This window comes from Centruroides vittatus, unplaced genomic scaffold, assembly GCF_030686945.1.
Source record: "Centruroides vittatus isolate TY-2023 unplaced genomic scaffold, ASM3068694v2 contig_882, whole genome shotgun sequence".
Lineage (NCBI taxonomy): Eukaryota > Metazoa > Arthropoda > Arachnida > Scorpiones > Buthidae > Centruroides > Centruroides vittatus.
The window spans coordinates 670,659-690,861 of NW_027122574.1; the positions used below are offsets into that span (position 1 = coordinate 670,659).

The following is a 20,203-nucleotide window of genomic DNA, read 5'->3' on the forward strand; positions in this document are numbered from 1 at the left end:
CAGTATAATAAGTCCTGTTAATATATAAAAAGTACTAGTATACAAAATAAATTTAAATTAAGATAGAAAGGACTCAAAGGCATAATAATTAATTGTACCTTACTATCATTGTTCATGGTGCCATAAATGGCTATCTTTGGTAAAATCTTCTTTGGCTCTCCAGCTAATAGATTCTGAATATTAATTATTTCTTGTATTAAATCTTTACCTCTATCTTTGCCCTCCTTTTTCACCAGAGGGCTGCAGTTCCTAATCTTATGCACTTTGGTGATTCCTATCTTCAGACTACTTGGGTTCAGGTTGTCTTTTATTTTCTTCTTGATGGTTTCTGCATCTTCTTTATCATCTGAGCTTTCTATTATTATGACTGCACCCAGCCTGGAAGAAGAGTTAAGACTTACCTTCAACTTATCAGTGAATGTCTATACAGGTTGTTTCACTATAGAGTTCTCCAGTAGTTTGTCAAGCTTCTGTGTTATCTCTGAGTTCAGTATCCTTCATCTTATGAGTGTTGATGAAAAAAATCTAGGACATACTGAGAGTGTATTCTTGCACCAAATTTTGAGTTTGGGTTTTCCTCCATATATTTTTTAAGTTCATCTTTGGTGGAGAACAGTTTTGCCCTACTTACCTCTAAAGGCTCTTGGTCTGTAGGTGTGGTTCCATCCCCACACATAGTAGGAACTAAGGAAAAAGGGATAATAGTGTAGAGCAGTGGTCCCCAACCCTATGCCCGCGGGCACCATAGCGCCCGCCAATCGTTTTACGTGTGCCCGCCACTGTGCGACCACGATAAAAATAAAAATATTTCGGTTTTCAATAAAATGCTATGTAAAAGTTTTTTCACTTTGAATGATTAACCATTCAAAAGTAGAAATGGCGTCCAACACAGATGAAAGCAGAAAGCGAAATGCGACCGATCTCTTTTTCCCCTCCGCCAAATCTGCACCAATGCAATTTCCCATACCTGAAATGAAGTAAAACGGTCCGTTCTGAATACCGTAAGATCAAAGTAGGGAAACGTGTAGGGCCCGTAACTTGGAGTGACCTAGAAATTTCAGCAGTCGTTAACTAAAAAAAAAAAAAGGTTAACAGCCATCCGTGTGTCAGAAGTAATCTTCGTCACGATATCTCTGGCACCGTCTACAAATATTTCTGGGTGACACCACGATATCTGCACCAGGTGTCACCCATGCTAATGTGACATTATATAAGATTTGTTTAGAAGCAACTTATTTAAATGGGGCCCCAATTTAAATTTTGTCTAGGGCCCGCTAGAGGCTTAATCCGGCGCTGTTAACTATGTCCAAATATAAATTCACCTTGAAAAAATAAATGGTGCCTGTCGTCCAGCCGGTATTCTAGAATGTGCTCTTACGTACAAAAAGGTTGGGGACCCCTGGTGTAGAGAAATGGTAGTGAAAACTACTATTTATGTGCTGCTTTTAGCACCCCCCCATCTCTGGGGCAACAGGGCCACCACGGGTAGGCAAGCAGCAAGTCAAACACATTGTGCAATCGACTAAATAGCGTAGTGTTGAACGACACTAAACAAAATAGAGTAAAATAAAGGCTCAAGATAGCTTCAGAATAGCTTTGATAGTCACACACACAAAACGCTCAGGGACTCGGCCCCAGAGAAGATACCAGGGAGAGTGATAAATAGTGAAATAGGTATTTCATTTTTTCCTATATCCTGGGATGTACAGAACTTTGCACAATTTCAGTGGGAGGCCACATGGAACTCGCACAGACTGATGACTCATTGTCATATTCCTTTGGTTATCCTTTATACCTAGTTGATACTCCTTTTATTGTAACTATGATAAAATTCCATTTCTTTTCAGACTAGCACTGTTCCTCCAGTCTATCTGCTCGTGACAATGAGGAGCACAGTCTTCTACATCTGTCCACTCTGATTCCAGTCTAAAGAATGTCCCACACTTTCTCACTATCTTTATTTTCTGTAGTTCCATGAATTGGTCCTCAGCACTCAAGGGAAAAGAGTTAGAAAAGAAAGTTCTGGAAGTGAGAAGGAACAGAGAACAAAGGGAAATATTCTAAAATCTATGATTAAATTAATACATAACTAATCATGGCATACTGCCACAAAAGCAAACATTTTATAAAATTTTTTTGCCATAATATTTTCAAAAATTTCAAGACTAATTCATCATTGTATTTATATAAAATTCTGCCAGTCTTGAATCAATACAGTTTTAATTAAAATTAAGTTTTACAAATACTGCATTGAAAAGTACAGAATCAATCTTGACTTGCACATATATATATGCTCACACTTGCACAATCAAAGATGGATTAGTTTAATTTAATAAAGCTGTGTGTAATAGTAATATATAAATATTTTTAAACTTTAGTGTCTCCAGATAGTACTCCCGATACAAGTCCAAGAAATTCTCCAATGTCGAACCTTTCAGACAATAAAGAAGATACTTTTGGTTCAGGTGAATTATTTATAAATATTTATGAATGTTTCATTTATAGGAGCAGTATCTGCTTCATTAGATTTAATATTTTGTTACTTTATCATTAATTTCAAATATTAAAAAATTAAAATAAAATCATAATTTTAAGAATTAATCCACATTATTTACATAATAAATTTACATAATAATACAGAAGCATCCTGTGTATAAGCTGCCAGGATTTGCATGTCCTATAATTTTCCAACTAGAAACAAAAAATTACACTTCATATTCTGTAAGGATTATTACCAATGTTCACTCTAATATTTTTGTAGCTGAGCAGAACATATTTCTCCGAGCAAAAGATTTTTGCTTAGCATATATATATAAAATCTGATTTTTTCCTATAAAAATTAAAATAATTAATTATAAAGTAGCGATTAAAATTCATTTTAAAACATACTTCCATACAAAATATTATCTTTTGTCAATGATTTAATGTATTTAATCGAAATATACATAGCAATAATCATGTTGCAGACAGAGTGAGAAATAAGTAAACAACAATTCAAATCGGTGTGCATGCTCGCCTGCGCTGCGCACAAATTCTCGTGCACGGCCACGCAGCTAAGCGAGAACATTGATTATTACATCTAGAATAATACTGCAAATTGCTAAACAACTTCAATATGCATGCCTTTGTGACACATGATTTCCAAGAAACAATCATTTTCTTCCAAGTGTTCTCCAACATTTGCAATGCAATTACAGTAAGATCCTGTCCACTTAATGCTGATTCGATATAATGCAGTCTGCTTGAAGCCTAAAAAAATGTTCAAAATTTACACTGATTCAAATTATTGCTGAATTTCATTGATTCGTATATAATACAATTATTCCCAAACACAAACCAATCAGCATAAGGTGTCAGTTTGTCATAATGCTGCACTTTTTTTAAATCTATGTTTGTTTGGTGAAATTTGGAAAAAAAAATATTATCATGAATGCCATAAGCAATATCAACTTTGCTTGGCAAGAATTAACTGATAAATGCATGAACGAAGTATGGAAGTAGTTATGGCTGGAGGTATTTAAGGATTTTCAACGAGAAGAGCCTAGGTTGACCAAATTGTCAACCTAATCGATACAGCAGGACTAGGAGATGTAAACTTTCAAAAAGACAAGCAGGATATTGAGGAGTTACTGCAGTTTTCTTGTGAGAGCCTTACCAACAACAACCTTCAAGAACTGGTGGAACAAGGAATTTATGTCGAACTGGAAAATAATGATTCTGAAAATGAAGAACCCAAAGAATTTCTCTACAGATTTCCTTACTAAAAGTTTGGTAACGACAACCGAAACTGTTGTAGCGAATGATCCCGATTTTGAAAGGAGTGCAAAAGCAAGATGAGGTGTTTTGAATGCAATCTCTTGCTACTGACATTTGCTTGAGAGAAGAAAAAAGCAACAAATGACACTAGATGACTTCATACAAAAAATGAAGAATTTCAAGAGAGCCAAGACCTTCGTCACAAAAAATGAACTTTACATTTCTGTGTGCATATGTTCATTTTTATATTAATTTGCATAATAATAATGTTAAATAAACAGATTTTACTTTAATTTTTTGGGCACATGTTCCCCTACCTCTATTTACTCTGTGTTAAAATGACCTTATTTAACAGTTTCATTTAGTGCTTTGTCATCTAGGAATGTATCCTCCACATTAAGCGGGGTCTTACTGTATCTCTGTCACAGCAACAATTCAACATTTCACTTTATTGAGGAAAATCACAATAGTGTTGTAAACAATCTCCTTCATATATTCTCACAGAGTGACATAATATTGAGTTAATTTAGAGGTTACAGAATTAGTCTATCATGCCAAATCCCACAATCAACAAAACCTTTAGCACCTACTAACGAAATAGGCACAGAATAAACTCAATCTTTTGGTGTTAATAATTTGTCAGTCTTCTGGCTTAAGGGTTTTCTGATCAAATAGTCTATAGTTATGATAATTTACCATCCCTGATAAGCAAAGCATTGCTTCATCTCCAAAGGTAATTATCATCAGCTTTGAGTTTTGGTAAAAAAATTCTGATAAAATTGGAAACAGCAGAGTTCATCAACCAGCTATAAAGTTATCACAGAAGTGAAGGCAGTTATGAACCACACCCAAACAGTCATTTGTGGTATACCTAATTGCAAAGAAACTTGTCTAGTTTGAGAAAGTGTTTCCTGGATTGAATCTAATCGTTATTCTCCTTTTTTGCTGCTAAACACTACTGTCTCTTGAAATTGCTTTAACCAACATCAGTATTATCTGAAGATGGTTCTGTTCCAGAGGTCTGCGATAATATTCACTTATATTTTGAAAAACCAAATTCCACACATTGCTATCTCTTGAACAGTTACCATTTTCAAGTATGATATCATATACTCAGTTTTATTTCCCAGACATTATCGCAATGAGTTAAAACTGCTTACAGAATGCTTGTTGTTTCCAGTTGTAAAATTATAGGACAAAAACGCCAACAATAATTTGGATTTACCCTATATATAATTTGAAATCAATTTATTGAAATATTATTTGATAACTAAATTTTTCTTTTACACAAATTTCTTGAATAACCTTTGCTTGGATACTGATTGCAGCACCACTTTTATGTTTATTAGAGTAAAATTGCATATTTTACGGCAGAGCTGAAATTGAATAGAAAGAATAAATTGCCAAATTCAAATAATAATAATTAATAACAAATTTGGAAATAATAAAACATTTATTTATTTTTAATCGTAAACACACAAATCTCAAATTTATCATTATTTAATGCTATAATTCTGCTTTGTTGTTCTTTCAATAGTGTTGAACAACCTTAGCCCTAGTGTTAGCCAGTCCACATCTCACTTTAATTTCCAATGCACCTTACAATTTATCATATTCCAGGAGTCCAATGTCTGCCAACATTTTGACATTTTTAGATTGGTACCTTCAGATAGTGCTTTTTGTTTATTGTCCTAGGATACTCTGCTCTACTGTGGTCCACATATCTTTTTATTGTCACATTTAATTAAATGGATGGCCAATCTATTTCTGCTTAATTCCAAATGACTTCTAGTATGCAGAATATTTTGGAATATTTTGTTTTAATAAGTATTTGATTTCCATGGTAACTATTGAGATTCTGGCAATGACATCCATTTTCTTTTACTCCTTTATCAGTAGTAACAAAAACAGTAAACAGAAGGATGATAACAAACATGCTACAGTAGTGTGTTTGACTTGGGCATGGCTTCCCATATAAATTCCAATGATTTAATATTGGTTGAATACCAAGTTGAAATGAACATATGATGAGTTTATGTAATGAGGGTTGATGAGACAGCTTGAGTGGTATCAATGAAAGGAAATAATATAGGTAGGTACAGTTCTATTTCCAATGCCAGGTTGTTAGAAGAGTTGGCTGGCAATGAATTGGGTCTTTACATATATATGATGGAGCCAGTCATTGAAAAGGAAAGTTGATTCAAATCAGTCAGTACTAATATCTGTTATTGAGAAATTTGAAAATTTTATTGCTATGAGAAAGAACTTGATAGGAACTATTGTAAAATGGTTTAAGGAGATTCTGAATGGACTTCAATGAAAGTATGTGTAGCTTTGAAGAAACAAGTGGACAAAAAATAGAAATTTGTACAATATTTGCATCTTGGCCATAGTTATAACTTTAACATAAAGGATTTTAGTTGTCCTGCATAGGCAGAAAAAAGTGCTATAAACCTAATTCAGAAGCATTATACTGTAATGGCCTGATTGAATGTCATATTTAAATATGGATCATAGGCCAAGCAAGTAATGTAGGAAGTGTGGTGTTAAGCTATTAAGTGTCACACTACCAACTATTGGTGTGAAACTTACTGTTTTTTTAAAAAGGATCTAAAACTTTCTATGCTGTTATTATTCCATATTACTATTCCAGGAAAGTCATGGACATGTACCAAATCAGAACCACTATATATTACTTTTCCATATGTATAGTGAGTGACTTCAACAAAGAGGACTCAAACTTGCAACCCTGTTTAGTAGTAAGATGTGTGGGAATTCCAAAGTGGACTGTATAGAAATTCCAAAATAATACACTGTATCTGGACTGCTGAAATATAAGATTAAAAACACATAAGCAAGAGGAGAAATTTAGGCCAATTGTAGATTTTAAATTTTCGGTTTTATATAATTTGGAGCAGTACATTAAACAACAGTTAAAATATATTGAAAATTCTATTTATAGTGTAGATAATGCTGATATTGTTATTAATAGAATAAAAAAGTTAAAAAAAGAAAACACGGATAAATTAATGAGCCTTGATATAAAAAATATGTATCCCAATATAAATTGGGATTTAATTAGAGATAGTTTAATAGAATTGAATGTAGAAAAAACTTAATATGAAAATTATCACCTTAAAACATTTGTGCTGGACAATTAAACAAAAATAAAAACGTTTTCGATCGTTTTCAACGGTCATCTTCAGTTACAACTCAAATTAAAAAAGAACGATAAAATGGAATTAAATACGAAAATAATAAATGCGCATGCGCAACTATAAATATATCGCACATGATGCCTAATATACAGAATAAATGAATAAAATTATGTAAACAAAAATACGTGGCCGCATCTCTTGTATGTTGTTATTGTTTATCTTTATAAAACGATTTCCATGCGGTTGATAAAGAATTCCGCGTCTCTATGATTGATACATCCCGTTTTTTCTTGGGCTTTATATATTTCTAGCTTTTCTAGATGTTTGATTGTATGTCTATTGTTCGTCGGCTTGATGACAGAAGCTTGGTCCCACAATACCTCAATATCTTGTTGCTTGGCGTATGAAGCTAGAACCGTACTGTCCAGATTCTTATTAATCGAGTACTGGTGTTCTTTGATTCTTTGCTCTAAGTGCCGTAAAGTAGCTCCCACATAAACAATATCCGAATTAAATCGTTGGTCCTTTATTGGTATGGAGTAAACCCCGTTAAAGAGTTCCGATCTTCTCTCTTCTTGTCATTCCTTAACAATTTGTAAACTGTCGGATTACGTCGGTAAACGATACGTATATTATTGGCCTTAGCAATTTCGTTTATCATTTTGTTCAAGAAGGGATAATAATTGATTACCATCTTCTGTTTACCGTTATCCGCGGGAGAGTGATTACTTCGATTCTGGAACGTTGTGATAAGTTTTTCTACTATATTTCTCTGGTAACCTTGTTGTGTTGCTATTTCGAGTATGTAATCCAATTCTTTATAGGTATCACATATGTTTGTGCAATGAGTATAGGCACGCTTGATCCAAGATCGGAACGCCGCATACTTAATATGCCTGGGATCCACCGATTGATTCGGGATGATGATAGTATTTAGACCCGGTTTCCGGTAAATGTTCGTCTTGATTTCCCCTTCTCCGCAGGTGATATTAATATCGATGTAGAAAAAACTTTAATTGATTTGATACATTTTGCATATAAAAATAATTATTTTAAGGTGAATGATAAGTTTTATAGACAGATTGGAGGGTATAAGTATGGGGTCAAAGATGGGGCCAAAATTAGCAGAAATAGCTATGATTAATATAGATAAGAAAATAAATAACATTAAAGGCATAAAATTAATTAATAAGGCATTAAACATTATACATTCCTTTATAAATGGTATAAATAAAAAACTACAATTTGACATTGAACTTGAAGAAAACAAAAAAATTAATTACCTGGATATCACTATTGTAAACAATACTAAAAAATTTGAATTTATAACATACAAAAAACCTTGTGATGTTAAAAAAAACTACGAATTACAATTCTTACATACCTGATTATATAAATAAGAATACATACCTGATGGAATTAAAAAAGATTTACACACGTATAACAGAAGAACATAATATTAACATTAAATTAGAAGAATTAGATAATAAATTCATTTTGAATGATTACCCAAAATTTAAAATTAATAAGTGGAGAGCTGGTTTTTTAAAAAATAGATTTAATACTAAATATAAACCTGAAAAACAGTATAAAAAATTTCCATACATAAAAGATATATTTGAAAATATTAGTAAAATCCTTAAGAAAGACAATATATGTTTGGCCCCGTCTTTAACAAATAAGATTACAGATAATGTTTCTAGATATATTAATAGATGTAACCTTAATAATATAGATCAGTTAAAAAAGACAGGTATTGTGTATAAAATAGAGTGTAACTGTTGGAATCCATGTAGTTATATAGGAGAAACTGGTAGAGTATTAGATATATCGAATAAAGGAACATGAAGCGGCTATCAGGTTGAGGTATAAAAATTCACCTTGGTATGAACACACGGAAAATAATAAATGTAAAATTAATCGCGATAATATTAAAATTCTACATCATGAAAGGGATATATATAAACGTAAATTTAAAGAACATTTAGAAATTAAGAAAAACCAAAATAATTTAATAAATATTTCTGATGGGATGCAAATCGATTCTAGATGGTATAGTGTGATAGAGGGCGCTATACAGTGATGGAATGGAGATGATGTTGCGATTGATTTAAAAGTGGTATTTTAATGTATCACTAGTGGGTTTGATTGTTCGCACGCTATTTATATTTTAGTGGTATGTATTATATTAGTTATTGTATATACTGGTTATTTACAAAAAATGTCATAATGTATAATGGTTTTTAATAGTGATGTTATGCAAACACTTCAAGTGCATTTTAAATGGAAAGCAAATGGTTGGATGTGTTGATGTAGTGGTAGCTCATACACAACTTTTACTTTAAGAGTAAGTAAGTGTGACATCTTGTAATGTATTTGTGTCATGTGCTGGGTATTATACCTTCTCTTTTATGTTTTTTTGAAAAATTAGCACTGAGGAGGGGTTGGATGAATATACCAACCCGAAATGCATATGTCATTTTTTAAGGAATAAAAGAGAGTTCATAACTTAAAGTTTGCTGTGAGACCGTCTACCAAACACCTTTTGGATTTCAGAGACGAATTATATACATTCCAAAATAATGTTTCTGGCCAGTGGATGAATCTTTCAACATAGGTGAAGCAGTAGGAATAGTCATACAAAAGTGGTTCCAAAATGTCCAAATGAACATGTTGAAATCTTTTAGACTGCAAGAAGGTTCCAGGGAATTATGTTGTGTGGTGAATCATCTTTGAATACTGATAAGCCAAACAGAAATATGTCCAGTTAGCCACTTTCATGTTTGAGGAGTTTAGAAGTGACACATATATCCAGGTGTGAAAGATCAGAGTTGAAAACTTTAACAGTGAAGCGACGAAAGCATGTAAAGACAGTTCTGACTGATACATCACAATAAAGTTAGTACTTTTGTCAAGCTAAATTTGTTGGACTGCAATTTGAAAAAATTGTAGACCTATAAATTCCCACTGTTCATCCATCTTTCCATAATCTCTAGAACAGAGTTAGATAGACAAAAGATGAGACCAGATATGGAAACTTTAGGGAAAGGAGACCCCAATTAACTATATACGAACTTCTGATGCAAACTGGAAGTCATATTATTTCAATTCAAACATTTTTCCCTAAAAAGTGTTAGATAGATGACTGGCATGACTCTATTGTTAAAGGAAAAGTATGGTATATAGGGCAAGCCACTACAAATTTGAGGAGGGAAGCATACATTTTAAATTAAATAAATTAAAAACATGATTTAAAATTGTAGCTCAGCACTGTGACAATGTCACAATAAATAATTGCTTGTTAGAGATTAGACTATTACAATCCTCTACTGAAGGTGCAGTCAGTGGTACCAGCAGTGTTTTCTTGTGGATGTAAGCAGCAGCAATCAATAATGGGTGTTTGTTTCAGTGTCAAACAATCCAATAAGTAAAAATTTTGTCCAACCAAGCAAAGACCTTGGCAAAGTTGGTCTTGTGGTCTATGGATGGCTGTGAGCAGCAGGAATAGATCAGCTGAAAGTGTCCTTTGGGATAGTCTGTACAATGTTGACAGACATTGGTTCCAGGAGATCATTAACTTCCCAATTTTAGATTATCATAATTACAATTTGGTGTGACCTTTTATGCTTGCTGATAATATTGGATGTGAGTACATTGACTCTCTATGGCTGCAATAGTTACCTAAGATGTTATCCTTAATTTTGTTCAATGATAGCTCATTCATATGGTGAAGCAATTGAAACTTTGCAACCAAAACCATCTCAAGTCTTGTACCAGTAAATGCAAGCATTTTTCCTCAATCTGAGAATCTCTTGATAAGCTTAGACTTACTTGTTAATGTTATACAGTATATATTTGACATTATCCTATGTTCCTCATGAGATCTGCTTGTGCTAGAATTTCCCTTTTCAAAGTAATCACAGTGCCAATTATTAGAACTATAACTGTAATTTCCTAATTTTCAAAATGACAAACTCATAATGCAAGTGTGAAAATTCGAACCCGACAGAACCAAACGCTAGCAATAAAATGTTTTATTGTTTGGTTCCCACGGAGAAAACATGAATAATGAGGAACAACACTCAAATAACGCTGGTTGGTGAAAAAGCAAAACGTGACCCGAGATGATAAAAGGGCGACGAGAGCAGGAAAAAGGGTCGGTTACATAGTGTCCTTTCGATCGACTCCAGGTCGGTTACGTAGTGTCGATTAGACAGTGTGCGTGCGTCCCGAGTCCCGAGGGAACCCGACATCAAACGAAGGAATACCTTGTTGAGGATACTTTGACCTAGAGGAAAGACCGGCCCGGATCACAAGGTATGACTCCCCAAATTCGTGTAAACTCTCCTTCCACGTATCCGAACCATAGGCAATGGTAGCTTGCCCTATTGTACCTTTAGCTCTAGTCTCAATAAATTGTTGTTAGTATTCGTTGTTAATGTCATTTATTCGAGTATCGCTGCCGCCGCTCTATCGTCCGACCCATCCGCTTCCTCCACTCACGAACGCATAACGCGTAACCCATCCGAGCCGCCATCTTGACGTGGGCAGGTCTCACCGACCTGTTAGCCGACAAAAAGGAAGGTGCGACTCCGTCCACCTCCAGGCGCACCCACACAAGGTTCACCTTTTGAACAGGGAGCTTGGAAAGCAATGCAGTAGACAGTAGAACTTTTAGTGAGTTCTTGCTCATGACAGATTGTTCTTGTAATGGAGTTAAGAAAGATTTCTTAAAAATGCAACAACTTTCTGCATATGAATGTTGGCTCATTGGTTTAGGTTTAGATTACTCCTTCTCCAAACTTTTGTTTTAATTTTCATAAACTAATACACTCTAGGAAAGGATTGATAGGCCCAGCAAGAATGAAGGTGGCTTCTGTCAAATTTATAAAATTTCTATCCCTTCTTTTAAAGAACAAATTTTAATAAATTAGAAAATATTTTTAATTTTATTTAATTATTATAAAATTTGATTCTTTTTAGTTTAAATTTAAAAAAAATATATATATATATATATATTTTTTAATCTCTTTAGTTTGAGAAGTTCTTATTTTAAGTTTATTATTATATATTTAATCATTTATTTGAAATTAACTGTTAATAAACACCTAAGTATTGAATTAAATATCAGTAGTTAGACATAAATGAATAAAAGTATCTAAAGTAAACTTACTGAAGTAATTTTTTTATTTTAGTGGTTAGAAACTCAGTTCAAGATAATTCTAATTATATACATGTTTGTACCAATATTTGGTGCAATCATGAAAAATGCATTAAATTAGACATGGATAAACTTGAGTCAGAATTTGATACTATTTGGAGAAATGGACAATCATCTACATCTGAGATAAAGTGAGTAATACAGTAATACAGTAGATTCTCTATAACTCAAAATGGAAAGGATAGTTTCTGTAACACAAAGTTTTCTCTACCATTATTGTATGAAATTATCTCCTCCTTGTTTTCAGGTTTAGAGAGAATACCACATTCTTTCACGTCATCTGATTTTATTGTTTTTACTTTTCTCTACATTATGACAAATCTTATATTATTGAGAAAATTTTTGGTTCTCTCATTTGGAAAAAAAATTGTCGCTATCAGTGGTGAAAAACGTCAACAAGAAATTCAAATTTTACAATAAAATACAGACAGTATGAATTTTTAATTTCAAACGAGGAGATACACATAGATGTATTAAGAGTTGTCAGTATGTTGTAATTTTAATGAACAGATCTAAAAATATAAAATTGAAAGCTGTTCATTAAAATTACATTTTTAGATTTTTAAAATAACAAAGCCATTTTTGGGACGAGACTAAGACTCGGAGAGCCTGAGCAATGCATTCACCAATCTTGCACTTGTGCTGAGACTGTTTATAGGAACAGTCTCAGCATGAGTGCAAGATTAGAGAGTAATTAAAATTAAGAGTAAAATTGTTACTTTGGATTCAGAACAGCATTAAAATTTTGGATTTTATGCTGCATGATCAGAAACATAACTCTAAAATAACAATCTTCAATTTTATGATATTGTACATTCACTTGAAAACATTAAAGAAAGTGCACAAAATTAGATACAAAATAGGGTTTCTAGATTTTAAATTTTGAGTTAGTTTGAATTCAAAACTAAGGCAACTTATACAGCATAACTCCTTAAAGTCAATGCATTCTAAATCAGGTCAAAAATAAAATTTGAAATAGGGAAATTTGATTTATTGAGAGTCTACTGTAATAGTTTTGTACTTTTGAAAATTACAAGTTTTACAAAATTATATTCTTTGTGTTTTATTTATATATATTTATTATTTCAGAACTCATAATTCTGGAAACAACAGAGAAAATCTAAATGGGAGAGAAATAAAGCAATTTGATTATGGTCTAAAGATGTGGGCATTCAATGGTAACTATTACAATAAGATGTGGCTAATTGTTATTGATAGATTAGAGGTTGGAATGGCTATTTTTCTTTTCTAATAAGGTAAAAAAATGTTACCCCTGGAATGTTCAGATGGTTTAGAGGCTAATAGGTTCAGAAGTTAATAACTTTCAAGTGCACTCATTGCCATAAAAATTACAACACCGAGGAGTTGTATCACTGTGAAATTTGAATGCAGATATGGAAAGGATTACAGTTTTAGTGTGATGGTTCATTGCGTAATGCCAGAAGAGGATGTTAAAGTGCATCCTCCTTGGCCTATAAAAAAAGCACACAAAGGCATCCGGTCTGTAGTTTACATGTTTCAGAGAGTTGCTGTATTACTAGATGTCTTTACATCACAATCAAAAACCATACAAACAACTAACCAAGTTTGAGAAGGGAAATGATCGAGTTGAGTTGAGAAGCAGGATGGTCATAGCTTGCCACCTAGGCCATTCTGACAACACTATAAGGTGGTGTTGGAACTAGTTGACGAGAGACAGCTTGTGCACACAGTGTCCAGGCTCAGGATGCCCTTGGCAGACCACTAGCCAAGAAGACCAGGTGGTCCTCTGACAAATATGTACACAGCTGACTGTATTGTTGTCCACCATCTGGATACAGGTGACACAATCATTACAAGCCCCTATGACTGTCCATACCATTTCGAGATGCTTGGATGAGGAACATTTGGTATCGCAGCAGCCATTACATTTGCTGCCATTGACACCACCCACTGTTACACTCATACATGTACAATTGTGTTTGATTCCAACAACTCTTTGATGTGCTAATTTTTATGACAACGAGTGTATATTAGTAATGGACACAAATAATAGAAATGATCAACTCCAAAAACAACCTGTTTTGTTTGATTAATGATTTTAACTTACAAGGGAAGCTTACAACATGGTCCTCAGAGATTTCAATAATACTGTGTATGGGTAAACCTTGATACAAATCTTTATTGAGCAATGGGAGAAAGCATGCTCTTCAAACTTTTAAGAAAATCAAAGTTAAAAAATCCTGGGCAACTTAAGATTTTTGTGCAATCTTTTACAGAAAACCGTGTGACTCAGTACAGTGACTGAATTAACTTATTCACCAAATCATAAACCAGCAGACTTGCAAATAAATATATATGCCAAAAATTTCTTTGTATGCAGTGGCATATCCAGGATTTTGAAAATATGAGTGCTGCTCAAGGAAATCAAGGCACATGCACCCTGTTGTTTTTTAGAGAATGTTATTCAACTACCATAAATACCTCAAATATTTTACTTAGTGTCTAAGTATTTTACATAAATATAATAATGCATATTGCATGATTTCAATTTATTTTAATTTTAATGTAACAAAACTGACTTCTTTGGTATTAAGGAGATGCCGCAGCACCATAAGAAACTCCCTTGGATACATGCCTGTTTGTATAACATGCACTCAGCAACTGGAGAGATTGTGTTAATTTTTAGTTAGAGAGGCTTACAGAACAACTCCACAAAAAACTTATTCACAAGTCGCTTGGGATTTTTTTTAACTTACTGTACCTTTATGCATATTACCCAGGTTATTTGTGTTTAAAATATGAATTAAAAAGGACATGTAATCCGCCTTCTTTCAGTTGCAATTACGAAACAGAGTATAAGGCTGGGTAGCTTATACTCAGTCTATGCAAATGTTTTAGCAATATTCTGCAGGTTATAAGCATTAAAAATACAGTAATCCAGTCCTTGTTATGTTTATGAATTGATATAATAGAATCTATGATAGAATTTAATAGAATGGATATAATAGGAAATATGATAGAATAGCATAATAGGATTGTAAATCAGAAAGAACAGAATTATGAAAGAAAGAAGTTTGTTTGTCATAAAATACAATTTATTTTTCAGTTCGAAAAGCCATCAATATGTTGCTCTCCTTTACTCCATTTAAATTGAAAAATTTATAGCTCAGGTTTGGTTAAATCAAAAAAAAAAAAAATTATTTGACCTTTATAAAAAATTTATCTATATCTGATAAGAAGTGTGAATTATGTCTGTCACCTATGTCAATCTTTTCTTTCTTTTGTATATATATAATAAATTAATATTCATTATATATATTGACCAATCAATTTTGGAAGTTTTTAAATTATATTTCTAGAATAGAAGTGTACAAGATGAACACAATTTTCTGTCTAAATATTTAAAAATATCAAGAAATTGCTTAATTAATAATACTGACTTTTGTTTAAAAAATGTACAAATATGTAATTAAAATATTATCTTTAACTATGCCTCTTACAAAAGGATTGTTCTTTTTACTAATAATGTTTGAGATCATTAATATTTTTGAATCTCTCATTTGAATTCTTTTTGTCTCAACTATAAATGCATATTTTAATAGATGAACTTTATACCTGGGTATTACCCTTTATAATTAGGTAAGACATAAGAAATCTAGAAGTTAACTAGGCATATAAATAATAATGTTCAACAATCAACTAGGACATAATAAAACAAATAGGGTTAAATAAACAAATCCAGAAACTTAATAAATTTAAAATTGAACATGTTCTAAGTGTATCTTGTGTGACTTCAAAATAGTGTTTTATTTTTCTGTATAGAAAAGAAAAGAAAAAAAATTATTTTTAAAGTGGTATATAGGAATGGAATATAAATAATCAATGCCTTTAATATTGATTTTGTGATAACCAGAAATCATTTGGAATATTTTTAATTCTGCCCATGTTAAGACACAGAGAGAGAAACTATTGGTCTATAGTATGTTATCCATTAATTTAATAATACCCTTAATATTAATGATAAGTCTAACCTGTTAACAGAAATCTTTTTTGCTAATATTAGAATGTTTGAATTTTCTTTATTACTAATGATAAAAATGCTTAGTTCTTTACATTGAAATTGTTTCTAGAAAACAGTTTCTTCAATATATTTATTTTTAATATGAAGGTTTTTTTTGTGTATGTATGTAAATAAAACTTTAAAATATTTTAAACTATTAATTATATTTTTCCAAAATATTCAAATAGTATTTTTTAATGCTAAAGATTTTTTTTTAAATTTCGATAAAGTCAAAAATTATTTGTATAATAAAAATACAGAATTTTATTTTGCATATAAGAATTTGTAGAAAGTAAATCTGAACAAGAATTTTTTTTTTCAAGCAATGAAACAAAATCCAGTGGGTTCTCAGAAAAGAAGACCCACAAATTTTTGGTGCGGTGGAGGATTCTCAAAATCGATGTACGACGTGCATTATCCTTCCATACCATCCTACATATGCGTATGTTAATTCATTTTACGAAATTAACATATGCTAACAGATATATTTGTAATTATGAAATTATCATTACAGCCATTCCAGTTAAGAAGAGTAGAGAGAGATTCTAAATCCGAACAAACTCAGTCATCTGTTGGTTTAACTAGTCACAAAGGTAATTTTTTTATAATATACTTTTTACTAAATGTTTACGTAAAAATTAATAACTAAGAAAAAGCAATTATCCATTATTAGTTATGCCATATGTTTAATACACAGATAATTTAGGTCTGTATTTCTTGTTAAGAGCTTAAAATAAATCACAACTGTACTTTTTTAATGCAATTTTGAAATAAAGCGATCTTATAATTAGTAATAATAAACACATCTTACTGTATTTTAGACAAATAATTAAAATAGTCAGCAATGACCTTTTCTTTTTTTTATCTTGCATGAACATACAGCTGACTAAAGTGAAAATACCACATTAACATACTTTTCCCATGTTACAAGGAACAAAACGTTTACTATATGACATTTATAAATAACTTATGTGAAATAATGCACACGGTTACTTGAATAATACATATTTATAGATAACCTTTGAAAACATTTTTTTCGTTAAACGATAGTTGGAACAAAAATACTTATTTTAAATAAATAATAATAATCAACGTATAATTTATGTGCTTTTTTTAATGAAATAATACATTTTGTGAAATACTACATCATTTGTATGAATCTCGTCTATGCACTCTGTATTAACAGCTGCATAAATCACAACTGTAATGCAAATATATAGAACTTTTTTTATGTAACAACAGGTCAGTTTGTCAAAAACTGAAAAATGTGTATGCTAATTCTGTCTGTTACTGTTTAATATGTTTCTCGTCGTCTATAAAAACAAAAGTAAATACTAAAGTTGTCTGCAACAGGGAAGAATTAGGAACACGATACATTATTTATAGGGGAAAAATAGAAGTATTCTCTCTAGAATTTGTTATTAATAATTAAAATCTTAATTTGTAGTGTAAATGATAAAAAAATGACACTGTTTAAACTTAGATATTTTAGATATATTGATGAAATCAAAGTTTATTTCAAAATTACAGTGGCAATGGGCAATGATTGCCCACCTTCCGGAGACAATAATAAACATCATATCCAAATAAAAGTAAACGAAGGTTAAATTATATTTGTTCACAACTTTTAATTAATATATTAACAGTTTAATTTTGGGAAATATAAGAATCTAAATAGTTTTGGAAGATAATTTTATATATTAAGGTATGAAATAAATTTCATAAATAATTTTTATAATGTATAATCCACCTGATTCCAGCTTCAGGTTGAAATAATTCGTTTCTAATTGGAATGAACCGGATAGAATAGTCGTGTATCATTCGAATTTGAAAAGACCAGTAAAAGACATGGGCTGATCCATCCAGGCTTTGGATAGTTGTATCTCCTCCTTAAAGTTTATGCAAGGCTGGCTTTAAATATTTCAAATGGACTCTAAGGACGAGATACAACTATCTAAAGCAGGGATGGCAAACATTTTGAGATATCATGCCTTATAGTAAGCATATTTAGCTTTAAAGATGTTTATGCTTGCGGCTTGCCAAAGTTTTAGATTTCGAATAACGATATTTAAATAAATTAAACGTATATGCTTTAATTAGAATAAATGTAAAAAAGCTGATTGAAAAAGACAGATGATAAATCGAAATCATATACGTGCCACAGGTTGGTCACCATAATCTAAAGCGTGGAGAGGATGATACGATAACGTGGATGGATCAGCGCATGTCCCTTACTGGCCTTTTCAAATTTGAATGCTACACGACTATTCTATTCGGTTCATTTCAATTAGAAACGAATTATTTCAACCTGAAGCTGGAATCAGGCGATTCCGAAAACATTTGTTTCATCTTCCACGTTCTACTGGATGCTGAAGAGATGTGATTAGAAGTTAGAAATAATTTTTGCAAGAATGTGAATCCCAGTAAAAATTGTAACATCTTGAACTCCTGGGAAATTTCTGATATGTATGGCTTCGGTCTTCCTATTATGGGCTCGCTAAAAAGGCCCTCTTAGTGCCCACTGGGCATAAAGTTTTAAAAATATAAAGCGTGATCCTATTATATTGTATTCTCAATACGCATCACACCGATCTACTGTATTAGGTAGTATTTACGGCATTAACATTAAATCTCAAGTCGAAGATTCAATTACTTGCAATTACAATTGTAATTTGGTTTGATTGTCCATTTGTTGCTTTGCTATATCCTATCTGCGAAGAGGAATGCTTCCCTGGAGAACTTTTTATTGGAAAATAGCATCTATTTAGGTGTTAGGCACATGAAGAAAATCCGGAAAACTCCACGTAGTCAGCCCATTGATGAGGTGCGAACCCACAACCAACTACCAATGTTCAGTGTTTTTATGACTCGATCATTGATGGCCTACAATTGTAACCATATTAGTTTAAAACTTATCAGCAATATGCAATATATATGTATGTTTAGTGTAAAATACAAATTGTGTTCACTTTAATGAAAATCGCTATTCTTTTGTTAATATACTCTGCATCATTGGCAACATGTTGGAAAATTCACTTTGATTTGTATTTCGCAACTAAGTGCTGTGTCAATTTCTGTTTACTTCTGCAACATTCCCAACGGCACCGTATTCATTTGTTTATTGCGAACAAACAGCCATTAATAGCAAAATGAGTAAAGCAACTTCCCAAGCAAATGATGACAGTTGTGGATAATGTGTTAAGCGACAATGATTTTTAATGGAAGTTCACGTCTAACAAGTAGAGAGAATTTTGATGATTAAAACGTTCTCCCGTTAATGTAAATTATAATTGTTACGTTTAGAATATGGTGAAATCTAAAGCTACAATTCAAGCTTTATTGCTAAATTTAATTATAATTATTTAAAAGATTCTGGACGAAAAGAATTGGCCCGAAGCGGGACCCGAACTCGCAACTCCCGCTAATCGAGTGTAGTCACTTATGTCTAATTAATTTAAATATAACCATACTCGTAGTAGTAGTAATATAGCCCGATGTAATTCTGAAATCGTTTGACTTTAATTGAGATCTTTTAATTAATTGTATGCACTATATATAGTATGCAATAAAAATAATGATACGGCAGATTATTTACAGATCTTAAAAACCAGTAAAAATAATACCACAAACGAATGGAGGTATTTTTTAATCGCATCCTATTGCACTAGGTTCTTAATACAATGGCCTTTTCTTTGATTTATTAACTAAAGTTATATTATTCACACGGTTTTTGGGCTGATCTATAAATTCCCACTGTCGTCCGTCCGTCCGTTTCTCTCTCTTCTTAATCTGGAGAACGGAGTTAGATTGATGAAAGACCTGACCATATATGGAAACCCCGATTAACTATACTTGAACATCTGATGCAAACCGCAGGTCACGTTATTTAAATTCAAAACTTCTCCCCTGAAAGCAGTTAATAGATGACCAGTATGACTCTATTGTTAAAGGAAAAGTACGATGTACAGGGGCAAGCCACTACTAATTTGAGATGGAGAGCATATATTTTAAAAATACGATTAAAAA

General features: G+C 32.0%; 1 protein-coding gene across 2 annotated transcripts in view; it reads left to right on the plus strand.

The window, feature by feature from the left end:
* The window catches only part of LOC136983415 (protein bicaudal C homolog 1-B-like), a 51,729-nt gene that overhangs the window by 28,898 nt on the left and 2,628 nt on the right, over positions 1–20,203 (plus strand). For both annotated transcript variants that reach the window (XM_067280135.1, XM_067280136.1), the window contains exons 13-17: positions 2,379–2,465; positions 12,110–12,266; positions 13,225–13,313; positions 16,501–16,619; positions 16,692–16,770. In XM_067280135.1, coding sequence (XP_067136236.1) covers positions 2,379–2,465; positions 12,110–12,266; positions 13,225–13,313; positions 16,501–16,619; positions 16,692–16,770 — 531 coding nt within the window. The remainder of the gene's footprint in view (positions 1–2,378; positions 2,466–12,109; positions 12,267–13,224; positions 13,314–16,500; positions 16,620–16,691; positions 16,771–20,203) is intronic.